The sequence below is a fragment of the Typopeltis vanoorti genome, chromosome 1, assembly GCF_054136105.1.
Source record: "Typopeltis vanoorti isolate ZY-2024b chromosome 1, IOZ_Tvanoo_1.0, whole genome shotgun sequence".
NCBI lineage: Eukaryota > Metazoa > Arthropoda > Arachnida > Uropygi > Thelyphonidae > Typopeltis > Typopeltis vanoorti.
In genome coordinates this window covers 150,761,311-150,788,550 of record NC_143549.1, presented here as the reverse complement: position 1 = coordinate 150,788,550, position 27,240 = coordinate 150,761,311, and the positions used below count along the sequence as shown (strand labels likewise).

The 27,240-nt window shown below is 33.2% G+C and overlaps 1 protein-coding gene across 1 annotated transcript; it reads left to right on the top strand.

The window, feature by feature from the left end:
- The first annotated feature begins 3,708 nt into the window (after positions 1-3,708).
- Positions 3,709-15,151, top strand: LOC150110540 (hemocyanin B chain-like). Its single transcript, XM_090399681.1, has 9 exons — positions 3,709-3,992; positions 5,902-6,122; positions 7,366-7,571; positions 8,183-8,579; positions 9,823-9,951; positions 11,416-11,550; positions 12,727-12,913; positions 14,230-14,453; positions 14,630-15,151. The coding sequence occupies exons 1-9, from the start codon at positions 3,791-3,793 to the stop codon at positions 14,813-14,815; spliced, it is 1,887 nt and encodes a 628-aa protein (XP_090255807.1). The 5' UTR covers positions 3,709-3,790; the 3' UTR covers positions 14,816-15,151.
- The last annotated feature ends 12,089 nt before the right edge of the window (positions 15,152-27,240 follow it).

Here is a 27,240-nt window from a genome sequence, read left to right as displayed (position 1 = left end):
CATCATCATCACTCTGTTTCCTGCTTTGATTAGGAAACAAAGCTAACATTATATAAGTAACTATCTAAGGAATTTGGAAGTCATCTAATTATATGTATTACTAATGATGTCTACTTACTTAAACAAAAGGCAGTTGTCGTAATCACGCATCCCCAGTGCTTAATCCATGAATGTTCCGATAGCAGTCTGTATCCAATCCCCATCCTCTAATGGGCGAATGCGTGTTTACAGCGTCTTAATGAGAGGATTTAATCCTCTGGCTCGACTTAACACTAACAAGCGAATGTAAGTCTGGAAAAATGATCACTGAGAGGTTAATAAGTTCCATGGCTTTCTATCTGACCGCGATGGCCGTCTCAATCACACAGCCCTACATGCTTGTCTGCGTCACGATATTTGTGTACAACAGCGTTTCTGTTTCCCAAGAACAACTCACAAGTTCTACTTTACTTGACTAAGGCGCCACTGCGGTCTTTTACATCACAACAGGTGTTCGCATCTCTGTGAAATTAAGTCGACACCTAAGCATACACTTAAAGAATGGCCATCTGTGATCTAATGAAGTTTCTAATACGTCATAGTGACAGAATGACCTTGTGATATAAGAGGGTTCGATTTTTATAGGTTGCATTTATTTTTGTTGAAGTCTCCTGGGAAACCAGGGTGTACCGAAAATCGAATGTTTGACGTCTGTAGTAGAACGTACACCTTATTGCTTTGCATTTATTCCGCTGTATGTACTGCCATAATTACAAAAACAAAGAGTAAATGATAAAAAACAAAATAGATTACCTTTACGCACACATGGCGAATGAAATTAATGTATGTCCATTTTCGGAAACACTATTTTAGCTTTGACGAACTTTATTCTGTTCAGAACTAACCTCATTTCTGTCAATGTTTCATTTACCGATTTCAGATAATTGAGGCTGATTCGGTCTACCCTGGTAGACCGAATCTCTTCCTAGACTGGATTTGGTTCTGAGTAAATCGCATTTCCCAGTGGGGTGGTGCAAACAACATGTCTAGACAAATTACCGTTTACACAAAGTTACCGTATTAGTTCAGTAACTTGAATCATGTATTATATGAGTAGTTCTTGTTCAATATTAAAAGTCCGTATTTTGTGACAAATCAGGATTAAGTTGAAAATTAGTTTTGTGTGAAATACAAATTAATAAAAATAACATAGAAATTAAATATTAGAAATAGAATAAAAATAGTTGACGTAATCATCCGCGCAAAAATTGAGTAGTTTCACCATCCTCTATTGAACAACCGAAGAGTGTCGAATGCCTCAAATGTTCTTCAATGGGTGGAAGTTAACGATCGGTGAATCACATGTTCTTCAATACCATATCCGGATATTTTATTAGAAAACTTTGGAATTTTTGAACAAATGCCAAGAATTTCACTGCTACAAAAATCCACGGAGGAGTTTTTTTAGCAATATATAAAACACCATTTTAAAGATACGACTATTTATCTTAGCTGTAACTTGCTGAAACGTTACAAATGTTTATTCTCTTGAATACAAGAGAATAAACGCTTCTGTCGGACTGTTGTCTAATATTCAGCAAGTCTTATATTTTGGTTTCGGCCTAACTAGAGAGACTTGCGTTAATCGAATCACATGTACAGTTATATTTCAAATAATGAAAAACAAATCCTTCATATAACAAAAGATTTGTTAACTCATGAAAAGAAAAGAATAAAAATCATAATATAGTCGTATAAGGAGTGCCCGTTACTAACAATATTGTCTACTATCATTAACTTTTGCAGTAATTGCATGATTATCATTATCACAACTCGTTTAAAATAATCAGAATCAAATTCGAATCGTTCGTCCTTTGTATGATTTATGATGGGAAGGAAACTGACGTTGTGCTTCAGAAAAAGGTTTTAGTGTAGTTTTGACCTTAAATATCGGGTTGAAAAAAATAATTCTGACAGTACAACAGAGATGAGAGTAGTTTTATTTTTTGTATTGGTCTAATCTCGGTTTGTGTCATTTTATCGATATATAGAGATAGTTTCGGATTTTTTTTATCCAAGCACTGAACTGATGCAAAAGTTGGAAAGTGCGTTCGTGTGGTAGGAAATCAAACTTACGCTTGCTGTGCTTAATTTGAAAAATATTTTATTCGGAAAAAGGAAAGAAACAAATCAATTAAAAAGCAGTAAGTTGTAAGCTTAAGCAGGATTTCAAGACAGAGAAATTTCTCCTTTAAGAACAAATGCTTTTAATTTAATATTTTTATTTTTTTGGGGGGGGGGGAGGAAAGACACAGGCGTCTCTGCGACACATTCAGAAAGCTGCATTCGGATCCAGAATTAGTTTGAGGATAACTACTTTACGGGCTTGTTTGACTGATGATCAACTCTGACCTGAATGGTGTGGAAATCTCTAGATTGTGTTCGAACAAACAGCAGATCAAACAGGATTAATACGACTTTCTTCAACTGCAGTTTCGCTACGATCATAACTGATAGTAGTATTAAAAGAATCGTTACTTAAAATAATTAAGGTTCACTAGCATTTATCTGAATAAACATGCGATCTGTGCCCATCTGTACACTAATAATTCTAAATGCCCGTTTTCTTTATACTTTATATCTTCCGTGGCAAGTTATGGCATTCGTATGCTAAAAAAAATATAACAGTAAATAATTTGTGCTTATATATCAAACAACCTTAAATGCGTTCAAATATCTGAATACTTTTGAGTGCAATAATATTGTTCACGATTACGCCAGGGTCGCTATGATGAGAAAAGTATATTACATGTATCAGTTGAATGCATTCTCTGAGGGGAAAGTCCTAAGTTTTTCAGGAGTAAACCCTTCCATTTCTACATGAGATTGGCTAATTCTCATTCAGTTGAAATTCCTTTATAATATTATCGCTTTCTATACGGGATTCTGATACAGGTTGCTTGATAAATAAATATAAGTTATTTACTAATCATATATTTTTTCAGCCATACGCATCTCGTAATAGTCCAAAATTTTAAATCAATTAATTTGAAGACTTTGGATGGATTATATTTTGAAATAAGTCTTTTAAGCCAAGAGTTACGACAATCTAGAAATTAGCGAAGAATAAAGAACAATAAATGGATGTCAGTGACGTAGTGTATCATTTAAATTATGCATATATATTTAACAAGGAAAATAGATGCCAGATTTACTTTATTTTTTTCAAATAAAGAAAAGAAAGAATGAGTGAAAATGAAGACTACTATAAACTGTGTTTTAACTTTTAGCCGATTAATGACTTTTAGCTGATATACAAAATCCGAAAATTAAATTGAACATAAAACAACGATATGGTATTTCTCTCTCTCTCTCTCTCTCTCTCTCTCTCTGATATAAAGAAGAAAAAAAAGAGTTAATACATAATGCAATGTACGCATCATTAAAGATTTAAATGGAGCATTAAATGGCAATTTCTTTTATATAAATATTTCTGAGAAATACTGCGTTATCTGTTCAGATAAATAAAAGAACGATATTAATAACTCTTTCCGGCTTTGGGACTGGCTGTCGGAAATGACATCACAATGGCTATCTTTAAAACGATTAATTTAGCACAGCAATCTTTCCGCTATCTTCTTGAGACAACTGTGAAGGAAAACACTTCAGAGAAACTGGCCCATCCTAAAAATGGCAGCTATATAAAAACGTAATTCCATCTCCCCGCGCGATCGCGTCCTTATAACTGACCCAGAAGCTTTCCTCTTTGGTTTGTTTGCTCGAGAGGGAAATATCGTCCGCAGCGATCACCATGCTTCCAGTAGAAGACAAGCAGGCACGTATTCTGCCTCTTTTCGAATATGTAGCTCTGCCAACTTCTGATAAGTTCCGTCTCCGAACATTAACTGATTCGAAACTAAAGGGGCTGGGAGTTCTGGGACGCGGTCAGATCTTCTCTTGTTTCCATGAAGAACATCTGAAGGAAGCCACTCAGTTATACGAAGCCCTGATCAGTAAGTTTATTTTGCTTATTTCTTTTTGTACTTTTAATGTGAATTCTTGCTTTGATAAAATAAAAAAAAAAAGTATTTTTGAATTCAGCTGGCCTGGCTAGCATAGTGATTAGCGTATCCGCTCTCTAACGACGATTTCGGATCCCTCCGTGGACATGTATGATTGTGATTTGTCTTTAAGTGGCAGATGAACTTCATCGCCTGGTGAGAAGCGCCACCCCATTTATCGGAAGATTTATTAAAATATGTAAAAATTAATAAAATCAATTCTGAGCTGGAAATTCTAGAGTGGTATTTATGTTGTAATGAATCTTGCAACACTGATATGAAAATTAAACTTTTTTTTTTAAATCCACTAAATTCTCTCATCACATCATACCTAATCTCTCTTTACATTAGTTGTGCCCTTCCTTTTCGTTTTTTTTTTCGAATTTGCGACAATCTGAGGGAGGAACGAGTGCCATCAAACATATGAGAAATTATGTAAGCTATTGCAGCTTAATTAACTGAAAGGATCATTTTTACGTTTTGCCCATAAAATAGAAAAATGCGACGTGAAAACAGACGCATTTAAGACATGGAATCTCCGTGGCCTCAATTACTTCGATAAGCAAGACTTTTGGCGGAGGGAGGGGGCGCTGCTTTAAGGCATTTCTGATGTTTCAGTACTTCTGACGCTATTCGCATTTTTAAAATATTATTCTAATGTCCTGATAGATTAAAGAACAACATAAGAATATCATATGGTTAAACAAAGCCTTACAAAAATCATATTCTCCCAATTTTCTTCCATTTTACCGACTGTAGTCCAGTTTTTGATATATTTTGAATTTGAAAATTCAAGTAATTATAAGAAAAGTAAATAATTATAATGGACCGAATTAAGGATGCTTAATATTATCATACTACATTTTCGATTGTTACTAGTGATAATTATGGGCGAAGCAACTATATAATGTCTAAATTGCGTGCGTCCGCCAGCAAGCTTGTTCTAGAAATAAATAAATATACCATCGATAAAGCGAACTCAATACTATTGAGCAGTGTACCAGTTGGACAAGTGAAAAAGTAGAAAAGGCAACGAAGTAATGGATTTACAGTATATGTGTTAGGAAAGACTAGAAGTAAATATCGACATTTGTGGTGTCTGTTTTGCTAATGAAAAAAAAAAAAAGATGGTGAAGGGAAAAAAACCTTACCACGTATATAAATGACTGAGTGAATTACTTTCAAATGAAAGTGAGTTACTCAATCACTCAGTCAATTCAGATTACTATTTGAATACTTTCGAGTACCTGAATAATTTTACGTGTGTTAGATGAATTTTGTTGATTTCATTTCTATAACTTTGATGTTCAGATATATAGACATATTACTTTAGATACAAAATAAATCACTGAAGGGAACACGTTAAATAACTGCAACATGACTGATTTTCATTTGAATCTAGTATGAAAATGAAGATTGTATTTCCTATCCTCGTTCTGTTTGTTCAGTACTGTGAATAAGTGACTGTTGAATGTGCTGTTACTTCACTCTAATAAACCAATATAAGCATTAGGATAGCTGATTCTCACTTTTTTTTTGTTTTGATTACTTTATGCTTTAAATTTTTTTCTTGTAAATTATACATATAGTCAAGTTAGACCAAATGGCATCTCTGATAGGAAGTAGCTCAGGTTTTCCATATTTCACACAATATTTTTTATCCTCCACCAACTGTTTTCCTATTTCATCAGTTCAGTGATGATTAATAAGTCAACTGTATGCGCTGATGGATTTTTAAATTTTGATATTCAGTAATATCGTGAACATGCTCGAAAGACCATGTGCTCAGTCACATGACTTGGGCATATAGAAAAAGAATGAATTAAATATTAACATAGTTGCCTCTTATTTGTCTTTATAGCTGCTGAATCCTTCGACGAATTCTTAGAGCTGTGCCACGAAGCTCGTGATCTCGTAAATGAAGGTCTTTACACGTATGCCGTGTCTGTCGCCGTTCTTCACCGGTCTGATTGCAGAGGTGTTTCCTTACCACCACTCGAGGAAGTATTCCCAGACAAATTCATCCCAGGAGAGAGTTTGGACAAAGCATACTACGAGAGTCTCAAAGTTCCGGAACATGAAGTATGTACTCATTTGGAGAAAATGTTTTTTTTTTCTTTTGAGTCCTTGAAGCAATCCATTTTGTTACAAATTGAAAATTATTGAATGTAAAATGGCTATGAATAATTTTAGATAAGCAAAATTGGTATTACGGTTTTTTTCGTTAATAGTACACTAGAAAAATAATCAAAGCCGACTAGTTTCGAAAACACCTGATATCTTCATCAGGACCTTTTAATGGGAGAAATGAAAAAAGTAGTTGATGTTAAAAACATAAATAAATCTTTAGAAGGGAAACAGTCCAATAGAAATTAAATATGACTAACAGTGACGCGTAGCACGTGTCAGTTCTCTTTTTATAGTTTGTTGTTAACAACTGTTTTGTTCATATATGATTAGTGATTTTCCAATATCGTTTAGGATTAACTTTTGGTTTCAGTTGAGAGCCACGTGAATAAATTACTCTTCTTAATTCCTTAATCTGGCGAGGACAAAGTTTTCTAAAATAAGGCATGGCGGCTGTGATCTGTAGTTGAAGTATGATGAGCTAACCCAGCCTTTCCTTCTCCTACATCGCTGTCATTTTCTTTTTTCTAAATTTAAAATCTCGGCTTGTCTGGCCTTTGCTAAACCACAGGAAGATGGTATCCTATACACCTCTGGATGTTAGAAAAAGGGAACAATGTCCTTTGAACATCTCAGGAGGCTTCGAATGCATTGGACTGATTTGAAAGTTACTTGTATGTTATGATTCTTGGGCAGTACAGCAGTCTTGATGGACATATGGATGTAAATCGAATCGTTTGGAAAATTTGGATTGGCAAATGGCAGTCCATGATCACTCTCCTTTGCTGATGCAAAACTTTGAAACATATTTAATTTATGTTGGATATTTCTCTTTTACTGATTTATTTATGTTTTTAACATCAATTGCTATCTTCATTTCTCCCATTAATGAAGCCAACAAATTACAGATGTTGGTGAAACTAGTATGTTTTCATTGTTTTTTACCTGGAGTAATATTAACAAGTAATAAAATGTTTCCCTGGTGCCAACAAGTTTTTAGTCCTAAAATAGAATTTAAAAGTTGAAAATATTTCAGGTTACTTATTGAACACCTTAGATTTTTCTAATAACAAATTTTTTAAACCATATTCTAATACTTGGCTGAATTAATTTTTTTCTTGTCAGTGTGTCATTTTGTTAAAATCAATGCTCTAAACATGTGATTCTTAGACTTCTTAAATTCTTCGCAATATTTCAGGATATTATTTCTGACGTATTAGAAACCGGAAATATTCTCGATCCAGAATACAAACTAGCCTACTACAGAGAGGATATCGGCATCAATGTACATCATTGGCATTGGCATCTGGTTTATCCCGCCACTTGGAGGGCTGAAATCACAGGAAAGGTCAAGGATCGTAAGGGAGAACTCTTCTATTACATGCATCAGCAGATGTGCGCAAGGTAATAATTGTATCAAATAATTAACTAATTTAATTTATTATTATAACTTAAGTCCCTTCAAATTTTATTGGTCAAATTTCCTTAATCAGCTTGCTTTATTCAAATAGATGATATCTTTTGGGAATTAGCTATCACTATATAATTAATTAAAACTTTAATTAAAATTCATAGGCTTGAATACTAATGGGAGATAAAAAATATTGAGAATGAAACTATCACAGTTATTTAAGTTATTAAAAACGACAATAAGCCTTCCAAAAAAGCAATCCATACTTCATTTAATCAAGAATTTCCTTTCAAACACTTTCGAGCTAGTCTTGTGGAGTAAATTACCATATGCTTCGCGGATACGCTTCCATTTTTTTCTCTTTAGGTTATCGCAGGAAAACCTCAACACAAAGAATGAGAGATGCTTGCTTGATATACTGGATACAAAGTTTTTTTTTGGCTTATGGAAAAAGCCACTTTGGATGGTTGCGCTCTTCAGCATAATTATAGAAATGCCGATGTTCATTTTCCTTTTCATTATGTATAGAAATATATTGATCTTAATAAAGTGAATGGTAATCTTCACCTTATTCATGTATTAATTTTCCTTTACATCCTTTTAGATACGACTGCGAACGTTTGTGTAATGGACTTCCAAGAATGACACCTTTCCACAACTTTGAAGAACCAATTGAAGGCTATTCTTCTCACTTGATTGCCTCCATCAACTTCATGCCATATGCTTTCCGTACTGAAGGTTCAACCCTTCAGGATACACCACACTGCTCCGTTCAGGATCTTGAACGATGGAGGGAACGTATCCTTGATGCCATCAACTTGGGACGTGTTGTCGATGGAACCGGTGCAGAGAGTCCCCTTGATGAGGAAACTGGAATTGATGTTCTTGGAGACTTAATTGAATCCAGTTACGAATCAATCAATAAAGAGTTCTACGGCAGTCTTCACAACTGGGGTCATGTCCTCTTCGCAGCAATCAAGGATCCTGATGGTCGATTCCAGGTAAATAACTTATACCTTTGTAAATGAAAAAGGGAGAAAAATCAGCATATGAATTTAAATATGGCAGTTAACATGAGGAGGAATATCCAGTTTTTCGACAGTATCATTCTGTTATCTCCACATATTTAATCTTCAATTATTATCTCTACAAACAAGATGAATTTAAAATCAGGCTGTTTAGCAAATATCTCCCTTCTGTATAATCGAATCATTTCATTCGTTTGTTTATTGTCGGCTAAGACCGATATGTCAACGGGTCAACAGACAATCACATTTACGCAATAGCCTTTTCCTTCTGCCGCCCCCCCCGCCTTTTATTAGATTTATTAGAAAGTAAGCAGTAACGCTACTAAAAGCAGTATAAAGTCTGCAGGAGTTTTATAAAGTCATAAGCGAGTACTTTATTCGGACCTGTTTTATACGATAAACTTAAATATTCTTCCAAAATTAAACAAATTACCAAAAAAATAAATAAATAAAGACAGCGTAGTCGAAAAATAACTCTTTTAGAATAAGCGGAACGTGCCGTTGCAACACAAATGATTCCTCAATCACGGTGGTATAACCAACTTTTAATAACTTAAAAATTCCATTCAGCATTCCCATACTTTTTGTGAAGTAGATGGACTCTTGAAACGATTTTCAACACTATTAATTGCGATATCCTGAAAGTTACTCATCCCATAAACTAATAATCCACAGGAGAAAATCTTTGATCTTGTAGATGAAACACGTTGTTTGGAATATTTAGTAGTCGAAGAAGAAATTGCTACATTTGGAAAACTTTGTCAGAGCAAACAAACACCCTTGGCAAATCTATAAAATGATGCCTAATGATCACGTGACTTTTAATTATTGCCAGATATCTATCGAACGAAAAAAAGTAATGAAGATATAAATGAATTAAATAACTTCACGTTTAATTGAAATAAAAATCGGTCCATGAACTTAATACTGCTGGCAGCTCTCGAAACACTCGCCCCCCCCCCCCGAAAAAAAAAAGAATAAACAAGAAAAAAAAAGGAAACGACTCCCTTCACTAACCGCCACAATATAAAATTCTCAGTTTTTTAAATCGATAAGTAATAATATTAATAGTGGTTTCTTAGAATAAAATATGTATTCAATTCTTAAAAGCTGCTTTCTTATTTCTAATGTTTCGTAATTTTACTTTTTTTTACATTTCTGTATTTTGAATCATATTTATATTCAAATCATATTCATTCCGTCTTATTCTTTGCAGCTTAACCCCGGTGTCATGTGTGATACGGCTACCTCTCTACGTGATCCTATTTTCTACCGCTGGCACAGGTTTATCGACGACATGTTCCAGGAGTACAAAAAGACATTGCCTCATTACAACGAACAACAGGTAAGTTATGCAAACACACACACACACACAAATATATACATATTTATTTATTTATGACTTTAAACCGAGATAAAATATTAAGTATTAAGTTTTAATGAAAATGATACAACTAGTTTCAGCCTTTTACAGCCTTCATCAGGTATCCATTCAAGGTAGAACACAATAATAATAAAAATTGAAGTTACAAAAAACTGAGAATTACAGGCAAAAAATGCATGCAGTACATAATTGACACAGAAAATGTTGTATTTTTCAACAACTTGAAAAATACAACGTTTCCTGTATCAATTTGCATTTTTTGCCTGTAATTCTCAGTTTTTTGTAACTTCAATTTTTATTATTATTGTGTTCTACCTTGAATGGATACCTGATGAAGGCTGTAAAAGGCTGAAACTAGTTGTATCATTTTCATTAAAACTTGATATTTTATCTCGGTTTCGGTTTAAAGTCATTAAATATTTATTCTTTAAAATGTACCATAACAACCGAGTAGAAGCTCAGAAATACATACAAATATATATATATATATATATATATATATATATATATATAGAGAGAGAGAGAGAGAGAGAGAGAGAGAGAATTTCTATGACGTCAATTATAGAAACAATTACTAGACACTGCCCAGAGTAATCGATCATTGGCAAGGGCATACAAGGAATTTTCTCCCGAAATTTCTGGTTTTAACTCCAAAAATCAGAAAATAGTTCATTCTAATAGCTTCCACCATTCACTCAATTATCTATACTAGTTAGGATTAGTTACACTAGATGGCAGCAGTTATCTTCAATATTCGCATGTTAGTCTCTAGAAATGAGCTCAAATCGTCTCTAGAAATGAGCTCAACTATCAACGCTGATAAAGGAGACAGTCCAGCTACAGACCAATTTCTATTTATGCGATTAAGTAACAATATTCAAGTAAAGATTATGTAATAATAACTTTCCTGATAACTCTTCTCTTTACTTCGTTTAAAGATAATTTTATATAACTCTAAATAAATGCATTAAAAAGTATTATTATTACTGATTATCGTTTTTGTTAAGTGGTATGTTATGCCACCCACATTTATATTCAAACATAAAGTTGAATTCTCTTATCTGAAGGATCAGAACCAAAGAGAAGTAGAATTGTAAGCTATTATAAGCGTTATGCTGAAAGAATATTAACTATATCCCACTACCATCTTTAAGTTACCGTTTCTTGTTGCATTCAAATAGAAATACCAAATAAGATTTACAAAACTCTGGGAAACCACACAACCATTTGATTTACAAGTCGTTGCTGTTTTTTTTTTTTTTGTTGTTGTTTTATTTTAGTAAATCCCTTTACCGTTCTCCCAAGTGTAACTACTACAATCAAATAAAGTATTTTATTAGTAGATTTTGATATTTGAATTGAACATTTACATTTATTTTGCATAACATAAAAAGACAAAAACGAACATTGTTTTTCTTTTTTAAGCTTGGATTCCAAAGTGTGGAAATAAAATCTGTCTGTGTTCGTGCTCAGAAAACCGATGAAATAACAACATTCTTCAAACAGGCTGAATTGGATGTTAGCCATGCTTATCACCTGGCCAGAACTGGCGCTATGAGGGTATTTATTCATGTTTTTATTATTAAGTGAAAAATATTTTTTTTTAAATTATTCATAAATGAAAAATAATCATCTAATAGTTGTTACTCTTATAAATTAATTTGGTAATGCAGGAATAGCATCTACTGTAGTCGGTCGCCCTTTCAATTGTATTATCTCAGAATGGGCTGTGCAATCCAAGGTTTAGACCATGATATTCAGTTGAAAAACCCACAGCTCTATAACAATTTGTTAAGCTAACAAATAAGGCTACTTAACACCACTCAAACTATGAGAGAGTATAATTGTGAGACTATTATCCCAAACAGTAAATATTTCCTTAGCGTTTCCACGGGAGTTGCTAATCAAGACTGTGAGATTATACATTTAATACTCAGTATGTTATTTTCTGTTCTTCCTGCGACTTCATGGTACATATTTTGTTTTCATGTCTGCGAATATTAAATAATTAAATAAAATTTATTTAATTATTATCTCCAAACATTTGTTTCTTTTAGTAAATCAAAAACAATACGTTAGAGAAAGGTAGCAAATACATCACATCTTGGTGTTGGCCTTTCTAGCGATCTGTAGATGTTTAAATTTTTTTTAAAAATTTTAATAGCTGATGGCGATATGCTTGTACGTAGCACCTGTTGCTAAGATATATGTAGATTTTTTAAGTTTTTTAAGTGATTTCAATTTAATGCATTAAACCTAAACGAGGAGTGACGGAACGACAGAAAAAGAAAATGTTAATGATTTCATTTTATTGGTTGTCTTTTGGTGAGAATCATTTTTTTGTTAATTTCCATAAAACAGGTGTATCATAAACAAAACCGACTTACGTATGTATCCTGTCGACAGCCACCAGGATTTACTGAAAATTCATTGAGGAAAACGGTGGGGGGGGGGATGTCTATTAACAGGAAGCAACAGAAAAAGGATTATGAGCTTACAGATTACAGTTAAAGTCGATGGGCAACATAAGCAAATCTCACTGCAGATTTCAATAAGGCGGGTTTGATATCAGCTTGTCCTTGATGAATGAGTATTTGTTTTTTGTTTTTCTTTTTACTGTAACTCTTCTTCATATCCTCATCTGAAATTAGTGAAATTGATATATAATGTAAGTGGTGTAATCTTTCCCTTTAATACAAGTGATGTAATCTTTTCCTTTCTTGCTTTTTCACTCAGATTCGGTACCAGCACATTGACCACGAACCATTCAGTTACAAGATCGAAGTTTTCAACAAAGGTTCAAAGACCAGAGAGGCAACCGTTCGTATTTTCTTGGCTCCCGTCAAGGATGAACTTGACAATGAAATCGACCTTCATACCCTCAGGCGCCTTGCAATAGAACTGGACAAGTTTAAAGTTGCTCGTAAGTATCATTTCTTTCGTTAAACAAAAAATAGATTTCTTTAAAGCGTACAAACATTTTTGCCGGCCTGGTTGGCCGAGTGGTTAGCATATCGGTCTCCAGCCAAAAGGCTCCTGGTTCGAATCCCACCATGGGCATGGATGCTTTTGATTGTCTATGAAAATATTGGTAGGAGGTAGATGGCGTTGGTGTAGATGATGATGGTAGTTGCGGTTCGTTGGAATTGGTCGTTTGAGTAGGTGCCCTCCCTCAATGAGTCCTCGAACTCCCTGAAGGTATCACATAATAATAAATTAACAGAATGACAAAAACTTTACTAATTCCATCCTTATACATGAAGTCGAGAGACTGAAAGCCTTCATCTCATGTTCATCCTTTCAGTTTTCTCAATCATTATTCTCTATAAATGGCAATGCAAAATAATGGTTTTGACATTGATATTCTTATAAACATTCTGGTACAGCGATTCGCTTATTACCACAATGAGTGAAAGATTGTTTGGCAATATGTACCGTAAACACGATTTCTTTTCTTTCTTTCTTTTTTTTTTTTTCAAATACCATTTTCTAAGACAAAATACTTTATTTTAAATTAAAACATTTAATAATTACTTTTATGTGAACACCACCCAGAAACGGCTGCAAGCCTACGGTACCCCTTAGTAATAGTGCCATATTCGTCCATTTACACCGATTTAGTTGAAAAAAGTCAAGGAACAAAATAAAATATGTGTTTAAAAGAAACAGATTATGTCACAATCGAGTGATAGTCTTGACAGCTATATGCATACCTGTGAACAGACTTTTTAGTAAATATTATCAAATAAAACACTTATGATTATAAATAATTTTCATACTCCCTCTTGGATAATCATTCTTAATTGTTAATATTACATAATCTTTCTTTGAAATTTAAATTATGTAGGGCTCAGTTGTAATTTGCTTTTGTTCGAACATCACGCGCACAATCTTACAAAGTGTGCTAAAAACAAACTTAGAATACACTTTTTCATATTGCCGCCTATAAACTGCTTGAATTGAGTGCCTGGAGGCATAAATATGTATTGATAGGGCAATTTCTTTGGCAGCTTTAGGGCAATACTTATTAGCAATAATTAAAACTAATTAGAAGGTACATTTCGTACCTAAATCTGGAAGGCAATATTGCCATAGCCGATATTTTAAACAAATGAGGATTTTGCTTCAAACCATATGTCTTTCCTTGGCTTTTAATATAACTCACTTTGTAAATTATTTATATTCTTCTGTCTTAAATAAAATACTTCATGCCTAAGAATCCTTTTGTGATTCTTCTAGTACACCCCGGCGATAACACTATTGAACGAAAGTCATCCGAATCCAGTGTTACAGTTGGAAAGCAGAAATCTCTTGAAGAACTTGCCAGAGGAGTGGTTGCTGATGAACACCAGAATGAATTCTGCAGTTGTGGCTGGCCAGACCATCTTCTTGTGCCAAAAGGTGACGAACAGGGTATGAAATTCCACTTGTTTGTCATGCTTACCGACTGGCTTGAAGATGTGGTGAGTATTTCGAAACTGCTAATAGCACTTAACTTACATTCTTTTGACGTTATGATACTTAAGGAACCAAGTTTACTTTCACAGTAATGGAAGCCAATAATAATAATGATAATAATAATTATTATTATAATTATATTGTTTATTTATTGCTGTTCCTTTACATTTTATCATCATAGGTGGGTGATCACGGAAAGACTGGTATCTGTACCGATGCTGTCAGTTACTGCGGAGCTAAAGATCAACTATTTCCAGATAGGCGTCCAATGGGCTTCCCCTTCGATCGTGAAGTCGATGAGGAGCACCTGAAGGATTGGTTACTGCCCAATATGTCAGACACCATCATTACTATCTACCACCACTAAGCAAAAATAATGCGCGCTGTTATAATGAAAAAGTAGACGTACGCAAGAGGATTTTGCCATTGGAAATAAATTGTTGAAAAATTCTCAAATTAAACAAAGAAACGTCAATAAATGCTATGTAGGATGTAGCAATTTGTTAATGAAAAATTAAATAACATGCTTCACAAAATTCTTGATATTTCATGATGAAGCAGAAACTTTCACTAATAAAACCTCTGTTATGTGTAAAGACAGTGTTTCTAGTTAATAATTAAAAATGGCAGCATATGTTAATTAATAATGTTAGCAGTTTCTGTGGAAAATTTTCCAAATATATTAAAATTAATTTCCTTCAAATGATTGCGAAATGTGTATTTTTTTTTTGTTTGTTTGTTCCCTAAGCAATAGTGAAAAAACTACCTCCAGAGTTTCTGGATCAGTGCATAACAACGTCATCAGCGTATTGTGAATCAGGGGGGGAAAGGATTTTAAGGCAATATTTAAATTCAGTAACATGTATGATAGATCTCCTGCAATTTTTAATTAAAACTGCTTATCTGATTTTATTGCCGCATCGTCAGAATCTTTTCGTTTGGTCAGTTACATTCATGTAAATATAAATGCCAGAGACATTTAAAATAACTCCAGTACAAATATTTATTCGCATTCCCAGGCCAAGAATCTTAAATGAAGTAAAACAGTTAGTCTTATCTCATATTTGCACTAAACTAGATGACATCCTTTCGATTAATGGCAGTAGTAACAGCACTTTTATATGAATCGAGCCTTTTCAATATTGCATCTAACAGACGGGAACTCATTTTGCATGAATTTTAAGAACAGTTTCTCGCATCGATAATTCCTGCCAAACACTGTCAACATCTGGCTTGCATGAAAGGAAAACTGTACACTTTATTTCTTTTTCAGTATAGTTTATTATGTTGCCTTTGTTTCTCCTTATAGAGAAAAAACGTCAACATCACGTGATCTGGGAGTTCGTCATTACAATTTTCAAGAGAAATATATTAGCATATTCCTTGAAATTATTAAAGAACTCATCGAATTGTGAGATTGGGAATACGATGTTAAGCTTCACATCATAAAATTACCTAGTGGAGGAGGCGGGAATTATTTGATAGATATTATACAAGCTCGTCCATTTTGAATTTGTATTCTTAGAACGCGTTAGTGTGCACCTAGAATTGCCGAATATGCTAAATCCAGTCTAAGAGTTCACACACGATAACGTATTTTGCACGTCTATCTTGCAATTTTGTATGACAGCTTTTGGACTTATAAATGGACTTAGGAATTTGTAAGAATTAAAATATGTCCTAGACCTGCGTCGGGATGTCCTAGACATCCTGACAACTCGTAGTTTAGTTGAAAAACTCAAATATATATTTCACATTATAATTGGAAGTTAACTAATATTTTCACCCAAATGGTATGGTCCTTAATTGCACTATCACATGAGATTGTACTATTATATGTAGCATTACCTGAGATTGTAATTGCACTATTTACGATGAAATTAGCAAGCCACACGTAAGTTTTTCCAATAATATTTAGTAAATGGATCCCAAAAAAAAAGTGATGTATAAATAAGAATGATGTTTAATAAAAAATTAAAACATATGAAACAAAATCACTATAAAACTGCATTATGAAGTCTATTGCAAAACTTTCTGAAAAAAAAACTGTCAAATAACAGTTAATTCTGAAAGAATTGCGTTTAAAGTGAATACATGGACAAAGCGACAGTTCACTAAATTCTTAGTTTGATAGCTTGACTTAAAAATATTTTTTTCTTATTTTTATATTTTAAGTTATATTAATGATAAGAAATACTTCCTGAATGGTTTAGTGATCAGTATTTTAAATCAAAATTGAGGCAATTAAGAAAAACCTAGATGAGATTATTGACTTCTGTTGTTGATACTCCCTTTCCAGCAGACAGCAGGGAAAAAAAAAAAAAAAAAACAGTCGCCTACCATAAGATTAACGAGTTAATTTACATCGCCCTTAACTACTTTGATGGATATTTTCTGACCTTATAATAGTGAACTTAATTATTTTTCATTATTTCTAATTTTTAGATGCATGATAAAATCTAATACATATTGCGCTCCTTGTGTTTTTAAACTTATATCGCATAAATGGAGATTCTGCACACAGGATTACTTCCCGTTTTTCTTCCCTTATGGTGCATTTATATGTTTTACTCTTGCAAACAGACGAATCAGCACGAGAAAACACAGCTTCGCCTATACCAAATGAGCTAAGAATACTCATCCATTTCATGTGTATTCTCCTATTATCCAATAGTCATCAACATTCACATGATTAGAAATTGCCAAAAGTGATTAAACACAAATCGAAATACACCAATTATGTATCATTGAAACATTTAATATGTACAAAGAAACGTTCTAAAAAGAAATTAAATACCATTATCTAATGAATAGAACATTTAATATACATACAAGGTCATGAAGTATTATTATTTCGTTGCAGAAACAACACGCATCTAATTAGTTTAATGTGCTGCTTCTCGTGTACAAAGTTTCCCAACTTCGAACTTGCATCAATAATGGCTGTCGATTCAGTAGAAGGTCAACAGAAAACCCATTTGGTAAAGTTGCTTATACTATCAGTAAACATTCTGCATAAATAGCCTGCATGTTTTTTTTTTTTTTTTTTTTTTTGTGCGTCGCTCTTCAAGTAATGAGAGATTCATTGGCTCCCTATTTGTGACTTCCCACAAATTGGATGGTAATTTCATGGTTACCACCTTGGCCTAAAAACTGTATTATATTAGTTTTCCCATTGTTTTCTGTAAAGGTCATTATTTATAATGCTAATACCATCAGTATATTCACACAAAAGAATACTATAAAGTCATAATAATGAAAAACAGCAGTAAGAAAAGCTCAACAAAAGACAATTGTTTAACGGTAAAGCTTGTCACTGGTAACCACAAAACAGCAATTATATTAACAGTGTAAATTTATTGAACTTTTCCAAAACTGAAAATTTTTTTTATATATTGCCTGTGGTCATCGGTTGTTATATTCCATAAAATGTATAAATAACTAAATCTAAAATTAATTTTACATATAAGCAATTGAACCTCTCATTTCTCTTATTCCATACGAAACTTGATTAGACTTGTGACTGATATCACGTGAAATCGAACTCGTCTGTTTTAATGCAACTATAATCGTTTTAGACTACCAACATTAAAAAAACATTCTATTAATCTGCATTTAAAATAAATTGATTACAGGATTCCGCCGAAACTAATAAAAAAAAATTAAGGTAATTAGAAAAGTGGAGAGACTGCAGACTGGGACGAAAGTTTGTACAGCATGGCAACGTATCAGCTAACCCGTGTTTAATATATCGGATTTTGTTGCCATTTCTCGGAAAAAAAGTACCAGATTTCAAACCAATGACATCTGTCCAGGTAATGCGTGCTACTTTATTGATCGAAATCTCCAGTTGGGGAAGGGAGAGAAGACAGTTCTATCAAATATCAAGAAGGTGGGGTATAATTATAAAACAAAGGAAATTTCTGCATAAATAAAACATTGAAAGTTGAAACAAAGAAACGATTTTGTGTGTGTGTGTGTGTGTGTGTGTGTGTGTGTGTGTGTGTGTGTGTGTGTGTGTGTGTGTGTGTGTGTGTGTGTGTGCGTGCGCGCGCGCGCGCGCCCTGAAGGGGAATATGAGTCCATCAATAATAAACAACCTATGACATGTTAACCAAAAGCAATACTTACTGACATATAAAGACATTTCTTCAAATAAATATTTGCGTATTGTAGAGTCAATACAATAATTCAGTTTTATTATTTGGAAAACTAACTCAAGAATATATCTATATATATAATTAGATATCAAACTCTATAAAACAGACAAGCATTTTACTGAAAGTAGCAAAATGACCCGCAATGCACTGTTCTAAAATATTGTCCGGTAGATTAAGATAGTATCAAAATTAAAGTCGCGATCTTCTGAAATTTCTAAAAAATGCAGTAAATAATTGTTACAGTTCATTGAAATGCATCTGCTAATGATTATAGTTTATTTAATTTTATATTCTCATACCACTCAACAATCGCTGATTGATACACCTATGAGTACTTTCCAAACAATCTGAAAATGAATATCTAACGATTTTTTTTTGAATGAAATATTTACTATGCCCTGAAAGTCAAATTCATTGTTATTGCTTTCCTGAAATAACATTTCTTCTTAATGTACGTAATTAATTTGAAAAATAAAAATAAATAAACCCAGAGCATTTTATTCCAAGGAGGAAGTAGAAGGACTTCTTTAGCCTTTCAACTTTTGAAAATTATAGGCACCGGACATCCTTAGCAATCCGTGACATTTGAATTCATGACTACCAATGATTTTGAAAATTCAAAGACAGAGTACAGCAGACAGTTGCCGTCGTGTGTAGAAATATTACTGTCTGAAAACAATGTAATTTCTACGCTCAATTTTTTCAGTTATTGAAATTTAAAATACAAGTCTTGGGATAGAGAAAAATCTTAACTTGCATTCGCCAAGAATGGACTAACTCGGAAACGGAGTGAAAAAGGCCTACAGAACATCCCTCTGGTAGTGACTAGAAGTAAATATAACTTCTTTCTGTCATTCTAGCATTATAGAACCAAGAATACATTACCGAAAAGCTAAACAGGCATCTGTGATCAGTGAATGTGAAGTGAAGCGAAAACTGTTTCATGGATTTTATTAATATACAGAAATCTTTTGGATCATTTTAATCAATAAATAACAATTACATAAAGTGTTGCATACAGTGAACTATGATGTTTAACTGCTTCTTCGATTCACTGAAGTAGTGTTTCCCAACGTATGGTAAGCGGGCCCACATGAATACACTAAAGGTCATTAGGAGGAACTCGGCACTTTTTTTTTATTTAGTTTTATATTTTCCGGCCGTAATTTCACATATAAGAGCACGTCGTCGATTTTGTAATTAATTTTTTCAATAACTAAAACATTTCAAGAAACTTTTATATAAAATGTGTGTTTTTGTATGTATCGACAGACCTCCGTTAAGGCAGCGTTTAGTTGACGGCACGATAGCGTTCCAACGGCATTTCTTTTCCTGTTTTTTATGTGCCCTCCCACCGATGAAACTTATCAGTCTCTATCACATCAGCACCGTCAGCAAACTAAGGAATTTTTTAATTATTTTATCAATTTTTTGTATTTATTTATTTAGTTAGTTTTATTTCCAGTACATAATCTAGTACATACTCTAAAGCGAAGTGTCTGGTATATAATCAGGCATCCTACTCTATAGACTAAACATGGAACTTTTCAAGCCACTTCAGTCCTCCACCAAGCAGGAAGGTGGTCTCACACCAGACGATGAAATTCATCTTTCACCTAAAGACATTCGGAAACATCCAAGTCCACAGCAAGGTTTGAACTACACCGCATCCTGTTGGTTGGTTAGAGAGTGGATACCTTAACTTTTCCGACTTCTATTCGTTTTATCTTCAAGAGTTTTTATGGTTTTTATTTCATACAGAACAAAAGGTTTTACCACAATTTTATAAACTCTTATTCTTGTATGCTTTTGAATTTGGATTAGGTTAGGCTAAGTTTAGTCCTAAATGAATTTTGGAAGTTGGTGGACAGCTATATTCAATAGTTGACTTCATGGCTACAGATGATATATATATATATATATATATATATATATATATATATACGGGTGACGAGAGTGTGGTACACAGTTCTGCATTTCGACTTCCTAATCAAATTAGTATAACTGTCTGAAATAATGAGTTCTATGGTCGATTTTTTGTAGTTATGGGATTAAAAACACGAGTTTCAGTGATAAAATCCCTACTTTCCTATGTCAAACATCTACTAAATCTAACATCTACTAAACAGCAGTTGGAAGATGATTGGGGAATTGGCTAGAATTCGTAGATTCAATTCTAGTCGGCAACTAGAATCAAGTCCATAATTTCTTTCTTTCCTGGAAAACTATCCTTTCTGGACAAAGAAGCGTTCTAAAAACACAGGCACTGAAAACGCTTTAATTTATATTTCTTTAGATTACTGGTGCCCATAATTAAAGATTCTCGAGAGTGCGAGGAATAAAAGAGAATTTAAGAAATGCTTAAATACGGATAGGCAAATAAAAGTTCAAAAATTTTGTAAATATCAAAATTATTATTATTATTATGATATGGTATTTATAAGCCTCTCCGAATATCAAAAGGGGGTCAAAGTTGATGTGAGAATAAGTGAAATCCATACTTATATTGAATTGCAGTATATCTAAGACCTAAATAAATATGACATTAATAATTCAGGAACAACAGATACATCATTATAGTATTGTTTATCTACGTAATCGACTTGGCATTAAAACTAGTTTAATATTAAATATAATATTAATTATTAATATATTATATATAATGTTAATATTAATATTAAATATAATAAAATATAAGTATGATTTGATTTTTAATTTGATATAATGTAATTTTTGAGTTCATTTGATTCGAACATTGGATTGCACCAAATGAAAACGAAATTATTAATTATTATTATCAAATAATATCTCAGAATTATCAATTATTAAGTAAAGAATACAGATAGTACTAATCACGTTTCATTTCATCTGAATTTTTGCAAATAAATAAAATTAAGGAAACCCCTATATGCTTAGTGACTGTTTTTCTTTTGCTCTTGTTTCGTATGTGTTGAGTTCAATTTCATTACGTTGCTTATGGTTCAGACCGTTGATTCTGTTGATATCGATTCTCTTTAATTTCTTTTGTATTGAACAATTTCGAATATTTAACCTACAATATTTCTTAAAATGATATATGTATTTTCAGTTAATTTGATTTTTTTGACATATTCTAAATATTTGAATAAATGTTCATTAATATAAATAGAAACGAAAAATATTATCATGTTATCAAAATAAGGAAAATTGCTTATTAGGGCAAAATAATAAAAGCAGACTTCTTCAATTTTGCTGGTAACGTTTGAAATATTTTTGCAATGAAAAATATTTGCAAATAGAAACTCTTCTTCCGAATATGTTATAGCTTCTGTTATTATCTACCATTGCAACCCCTTTGGAGGAGGGAAGCTGAAGTACTACAAACCAGAACTTCATTTTTTTTATTTGCTTTTATTTTTAGAGGGGAGGCGGTCCTGCTACACCCTTTTCCCCTCCTCACCGATGTGGAAAAGCGACAAATATTTAAACCACATCTCCTTACCGTACCGACGAAAATATAATATACTATCGAATTAAAAATTGCATCTCTTTCCTATTTGCTACGTTTTCTGGAACAGAAAAGATATCTTAAACAAAGAACGGTTCTTAAGGAATTGATGTAGGTCACCAACAAATCGTAACATAGTATAGGGGAAAATTAAAGTGGGTATCCTTCTGTAATAACTGATTTCATAGGACTTAAATCTCGTCACACTATTCATTTAATTTAAATTCATTTAAAAAAACCTACTCTCCCTTATGAGACCGGTTAACTCACCTTTAGTCGAAATAGACCATATAAATGTTCCTCGCGTCACTGACAGAAATCGAATCCAAGTCTTTCTGACCCAAGGGCTTCATCTATACTGACTGAGTACGAAGGAGCTTAAATCCTACTAATATCCATAATTATCCTGGTTAATCTACGTTATATATAAATTAAAATACATTATACATATATATAAATATTTTATATTCATAATACTTGGGACATCGAAACATCATCCATTGTTTTCAATTTATTTGATTTAATGAGATTATTTACTTAATATCAAAATCACATGAAACACGCAGCTGGAATTCATCGTCATCATAATTATCATTTCCTAATATATATTTTCACCTCTCATTTTTAAGGGTTATATTTTTATTTACAAATTTGAACTGAATATATGGACACGAATGAACAGAACTCTTCATTTCCACTGCTATTCTAACTAGAACGCCCCAAATTATTAGTGATCATTGAAATTCTGACGAACTTGCTCTTCCACGAGGCATCTGAATATGCTTCTTTCTATAAAAGGTAATTTGCAGATAACTGCTTTTAAGAAAACAACGTGAACTCACTGGGAAAAGATCCCAAATCTCAACACTGAAAGCTTTAGTATGATCGAGAACAGTCATCGCATTTATCTTCATCTAAGGATAATGAGAGCAGCATGTCTTTTTGCATACGATATTACACTACAGAGAAATCAATTTTTGAGACTAAGATATTACTTAATGTATCGAAAAGGGGGAAAAATATATTATACCCAAAATAAATATAGAATTCAAATACAGATTCTCATCGTTTCTCTTTGAAATGCAGACAAGGCATTTATGCAATGAGTGGACACATAAACTACTTAGGGAGCTTTAAAATGGCTGTCTGATATATTTATAGCCGACAGTGCATATGCGCGCATTAGAGTAAACCCATAGAGTAACTAAATATGATTCCGTTTCCTTCCTTAAGCGGAAGCGGAGGTCATAACATTATCTTTATAGCTTATTTTGAACACCACTCGCTATCTCATTCTCAGTAAACTACCGATAAGAAAAAGATGATTTTCCAAGAGTTCTCAGTCTAGTCTTAAAATTTTCGTGTATTAAAGGAATTTAAAACTATTCACAACTGGCATTGCTTTTTTCTCATCACCAAATGGATATTTTAAAAAAATATATTTAAAAATTATAATTATTTTAAAAAATTATAATTGACAAACTAATAGAATGTTTTAGTATTTTTAATTATATTACAAGATCATTTATTATCTCACTTTCCCTTAACTAATTATGTTCTGTGGGTTGTCACAGCCAAGTACGTTGGCGTCATATAAATGAAATCCATGCTATAATAAGACAGTTAATCCTCCTCCATGAGTATTATTGTCCACCTTTTCGGCTTGTTTTGTGGGAAAAAAACCTGACATTTGCGAAGGAAGATCCTTGTTGCCACCATATGAAGCACATCAGTATATCCTCGTTTTAACAACGTTATAAAGGCTTCTCGTGTCCTAAATGGAAATCGAACCAAACCTAGGTATTTCTAAATGAAATATATAGTCACTAACAAATAAACTACGAAGGCTCGATAACACACTTGTCTATCGTATGAATGTTGGCGTCATATAAATGACGGTAAGAATATAAATGACAGATAGAATTCTTTTGGTAAGAATTTCACGTTTTCCTATATATATACAGAGTGTTCGGGATAAATTTGACAGTTTCGTAAGGAAAAAGAAAATCTTCTTTGTATCTATTAAATTTAATGATTTGACAAAAAAACATTACAGGCAGAGTTAATTACAATACTATCAACAAGATTTACTCAAAATAACCACCATTAGCATCGATCACAGCTTCAATTCTGCTTCGGAACCTCGAACAAGCTGATGCTACAGTCTCCCTGGGAAGGGCCGCAAAAACTCTTTTAATTTTATCCATTAACTGGGCTTTTGTATTACTGGAAGTGCGATTGGTGTCTTTTTCAACTGCGCCCCATACAAAATAATCCATGGGGTTAAGGTCTGGGGAGTTTGGAGGCCAAACATTTGGACTGGTGAAGTCGTAGAAATTTTCAGACAACCATTTTTGACTTTTCCCAGAGGTGTGGCAAGGGGCCGAATCCTGCTGCCATACATACGGCCTACCATTGGCTACCCTTGTTATCCAGGGCTTGACTACAGTTAGCAACTCCACGAACAAAGCCCGAATTCCAATGCCAGGGTTCTTCAACACCTGTTCCTGCAGATTTGCGAGGAATTCTGCTGTACGAACGCAATCAGATCGTCTGCTAGGGATCTTTCTTCTTGCTACATCCTCGTAGTCACCATTGCAAGTCTCTAGTTCATGCCTGATTGTTTTTACTGTATTCAGGGAGCATTGGGCAGCAGTCGTAATATCCTTATTTTGATGGCGGGCACGAATCATCATGATACAAGTTATTCTCTTCCATGATTCAGGTGGGTTCCAGCTATCCATCCTTTCTGACATCTTGTATATGAATGAAGAAGGGTCCAAACTTTTAAATGAAGAGAAGTGTGTGTTAATACATGTAACTTACGGAAAAATATAATTAATTATAAATATGTCAAATTTATCCCGAACACCCTGTATATATATATAGGAAATCGTGAAAGGTGATGTGCCTAGCGCCAACTTATAACGTCCCTGGAGGGAGTCTGGAAAATGTGGCGTTTAAGAGAAATTACTCAGGGCCACAAGTGCTCTCCCACCTATAAAGGAACTGTGGCCAAGACTGCTGAGGGCAAGACCTCAGCAGTACGAAGTGCTGTATAACAGAAGCTTCCCGAGATAATTATATATTTGTTTTTAATGGTTTCAAATGATTATTGTTCTTAATAATTATAATTGTATAATAATAATTAGTATTATGGAGGAAAGGGAATTACGATTCCAGTTGCAATTACTGCAACATCATCTAAGAACATTTATCTTCTCTGGTAATTTCAAGTCTTATGTAATTTCTGCTTACCTACTTTTACACACAACTTTGGTTTCGTTCAACATTCTTCCTTCGGTGAAATTCTTTCAGACTGTTTCCCTTTAATCCTAGTAATGTTTTTGTTTTTTTATTCGAATGAATTGCAGTTTACATCCGAAAAGTATTAAACTTTGATTTTAAAAAGTGTACGCAATTTCTGGAAAGAAATTGCGTACTGCTTTTTTTTTCAACATCGATCAACGTGTTTTTAAAATAATACCAAATTTGTTGTGTGTGTTGGGGGGGGGGGTACGAGAGCGCGTCATTTATGCGAATAGTATCGCCAACGAATTCGTTTGCTTATCAGAAATATTTTTGTTTAAATTCATAAGCACTAGGAAAAGGCTTAAGAATATTTCCCCATTTAAAATGCATGCTTAGAAGAAAGAAAAGGTGAAGAGCGTTTACTACTTTTTTTTGATCGACTGAATTAATTCAAACGTTTCGTGCAGCGTCATTCTTATTCCCTTCCACTTGTCTACTCGCAGATGCTTTTGAAAGTGAATAACTACGCTTAGCTCTTTGTTTTTGGTAAGAATTTTACTTGATTTCAGTTGCGTAAACAAGTTCTATTGTTACTATGGATTTATTTTAAAAATGTCTACTTCAATTACATAGTAGAACTCTAACGTAACAAATGATAATAATACTGAATGAGAAAAAAACCCTTGAAAGGAGGGAATCGTTGAATGTACCTCGCTAGCAAAGTCATCCACAAATGATATTTCAGATGACCTTTTTTCAAATAAAATGCAGAGAGAGACGCATAATCTTTCTCCAAGAACATAAAACAGGACTATAACTTGCTGCATATCATGCCAGGTGTGACGAATGATAGCGATTTATTAGGAAACCGGTAGAAATATATGACAGGAAGAGTTGAGATAGCTTCTAATAGAAAGATATAAAATTTTATGCTCTGCCATTACTGAGTTTATTCATTTCGTCAATAATCCATAAAGCTATGTTAAGGTTAAATAGACTTCCTTCATATTCGCTCAATGGACTCAGTCGACAGCACACGACTGAATACCTTTTTTGCAATGAAAGAAGGCTCCTCTACTGAGCAGTCGATAGTGATAACCCTTAAGTCAGTAACACCTGCATTCGAATCTGTTTGGGATTTTAGAAAGATTTATAAGGCCGATTCAGCTGCGCTGGAAAATCAGCTGGACAAATACATAGGTGTCAGGTTTTTTTTTGGTTATTTTTTCCCTCCAAGAAAATCGGATCTTGTTTTCTTCTACCAAACAGACAAATGGGCCAGTGAACCCACAGGTTAATACTATCTCGTAAGACAGAGAATAGAATATAGAATTCACAGTTCTATTATTACCAAACGTAGGTTTATAAGAATTTGTTACTTGGCCGTTAGCTTAGAAGCTATCGGACATAATATGTAGAAGATTAGATGAGATACAGAAATGAAAGAGAATAGAAATATTTTCTGCATGTTCAGCTGTTTATGAACAAAAAATGGCAAACTAGCATTAAAATAAAAACACGATTATTGGCATATACTGTAATTTCCTTAAGTGTGCATTTTAAATTAAAAAATCACAATTTTTATCTTAATTCATCAAATGTTATATGTAGAGTTATTCATAAACAGTCCAAGGTTATTTTTTATTATTCGTAAATAGCTTTAGGGGCTATTTACGAATAACAATATACATAGGGGTTAGGTTATGAAGCAAGTCTATTGTGTCTGTTGTTTGCTTGGTCCTTCTGGACGGTCTTATTAGGAAATATCAACTATCCAAAAAAAGTTTAAAGAAATCGTTACCAAGATTTCATCAAAGCTGCTTGTGTAGTATAATTTTGAACTATTTGTTTGCTAAATATACGGCAAAATTCTTCCATTTTTGTTGTGTTTAT

Bases quoted from the DNA above. Each gene is read 5' to 3' on its own strand.
- LOC150110540 (XM_090399681.1), top strand. From the start codon at position 3,791: ATGCTTCCAGTAGAAGACAAGCAGGCACGTATTCTGCCTCTTTTCGAA. The intron at 11,551-12,726 runs GTATTTATTCAT...TTTTTCACTCAG, and splicing joins CCAGAACTGGCGCTATGAGG to ATTCGGTACCAGCACATTGA. The intron at 12,914-14,229 runs GTAAGTATCATT...TGATTCTTCTAG, and splicing joins GGACAAGTTTAAAGTTGCTC to TACACCCCGGCGATAACACT.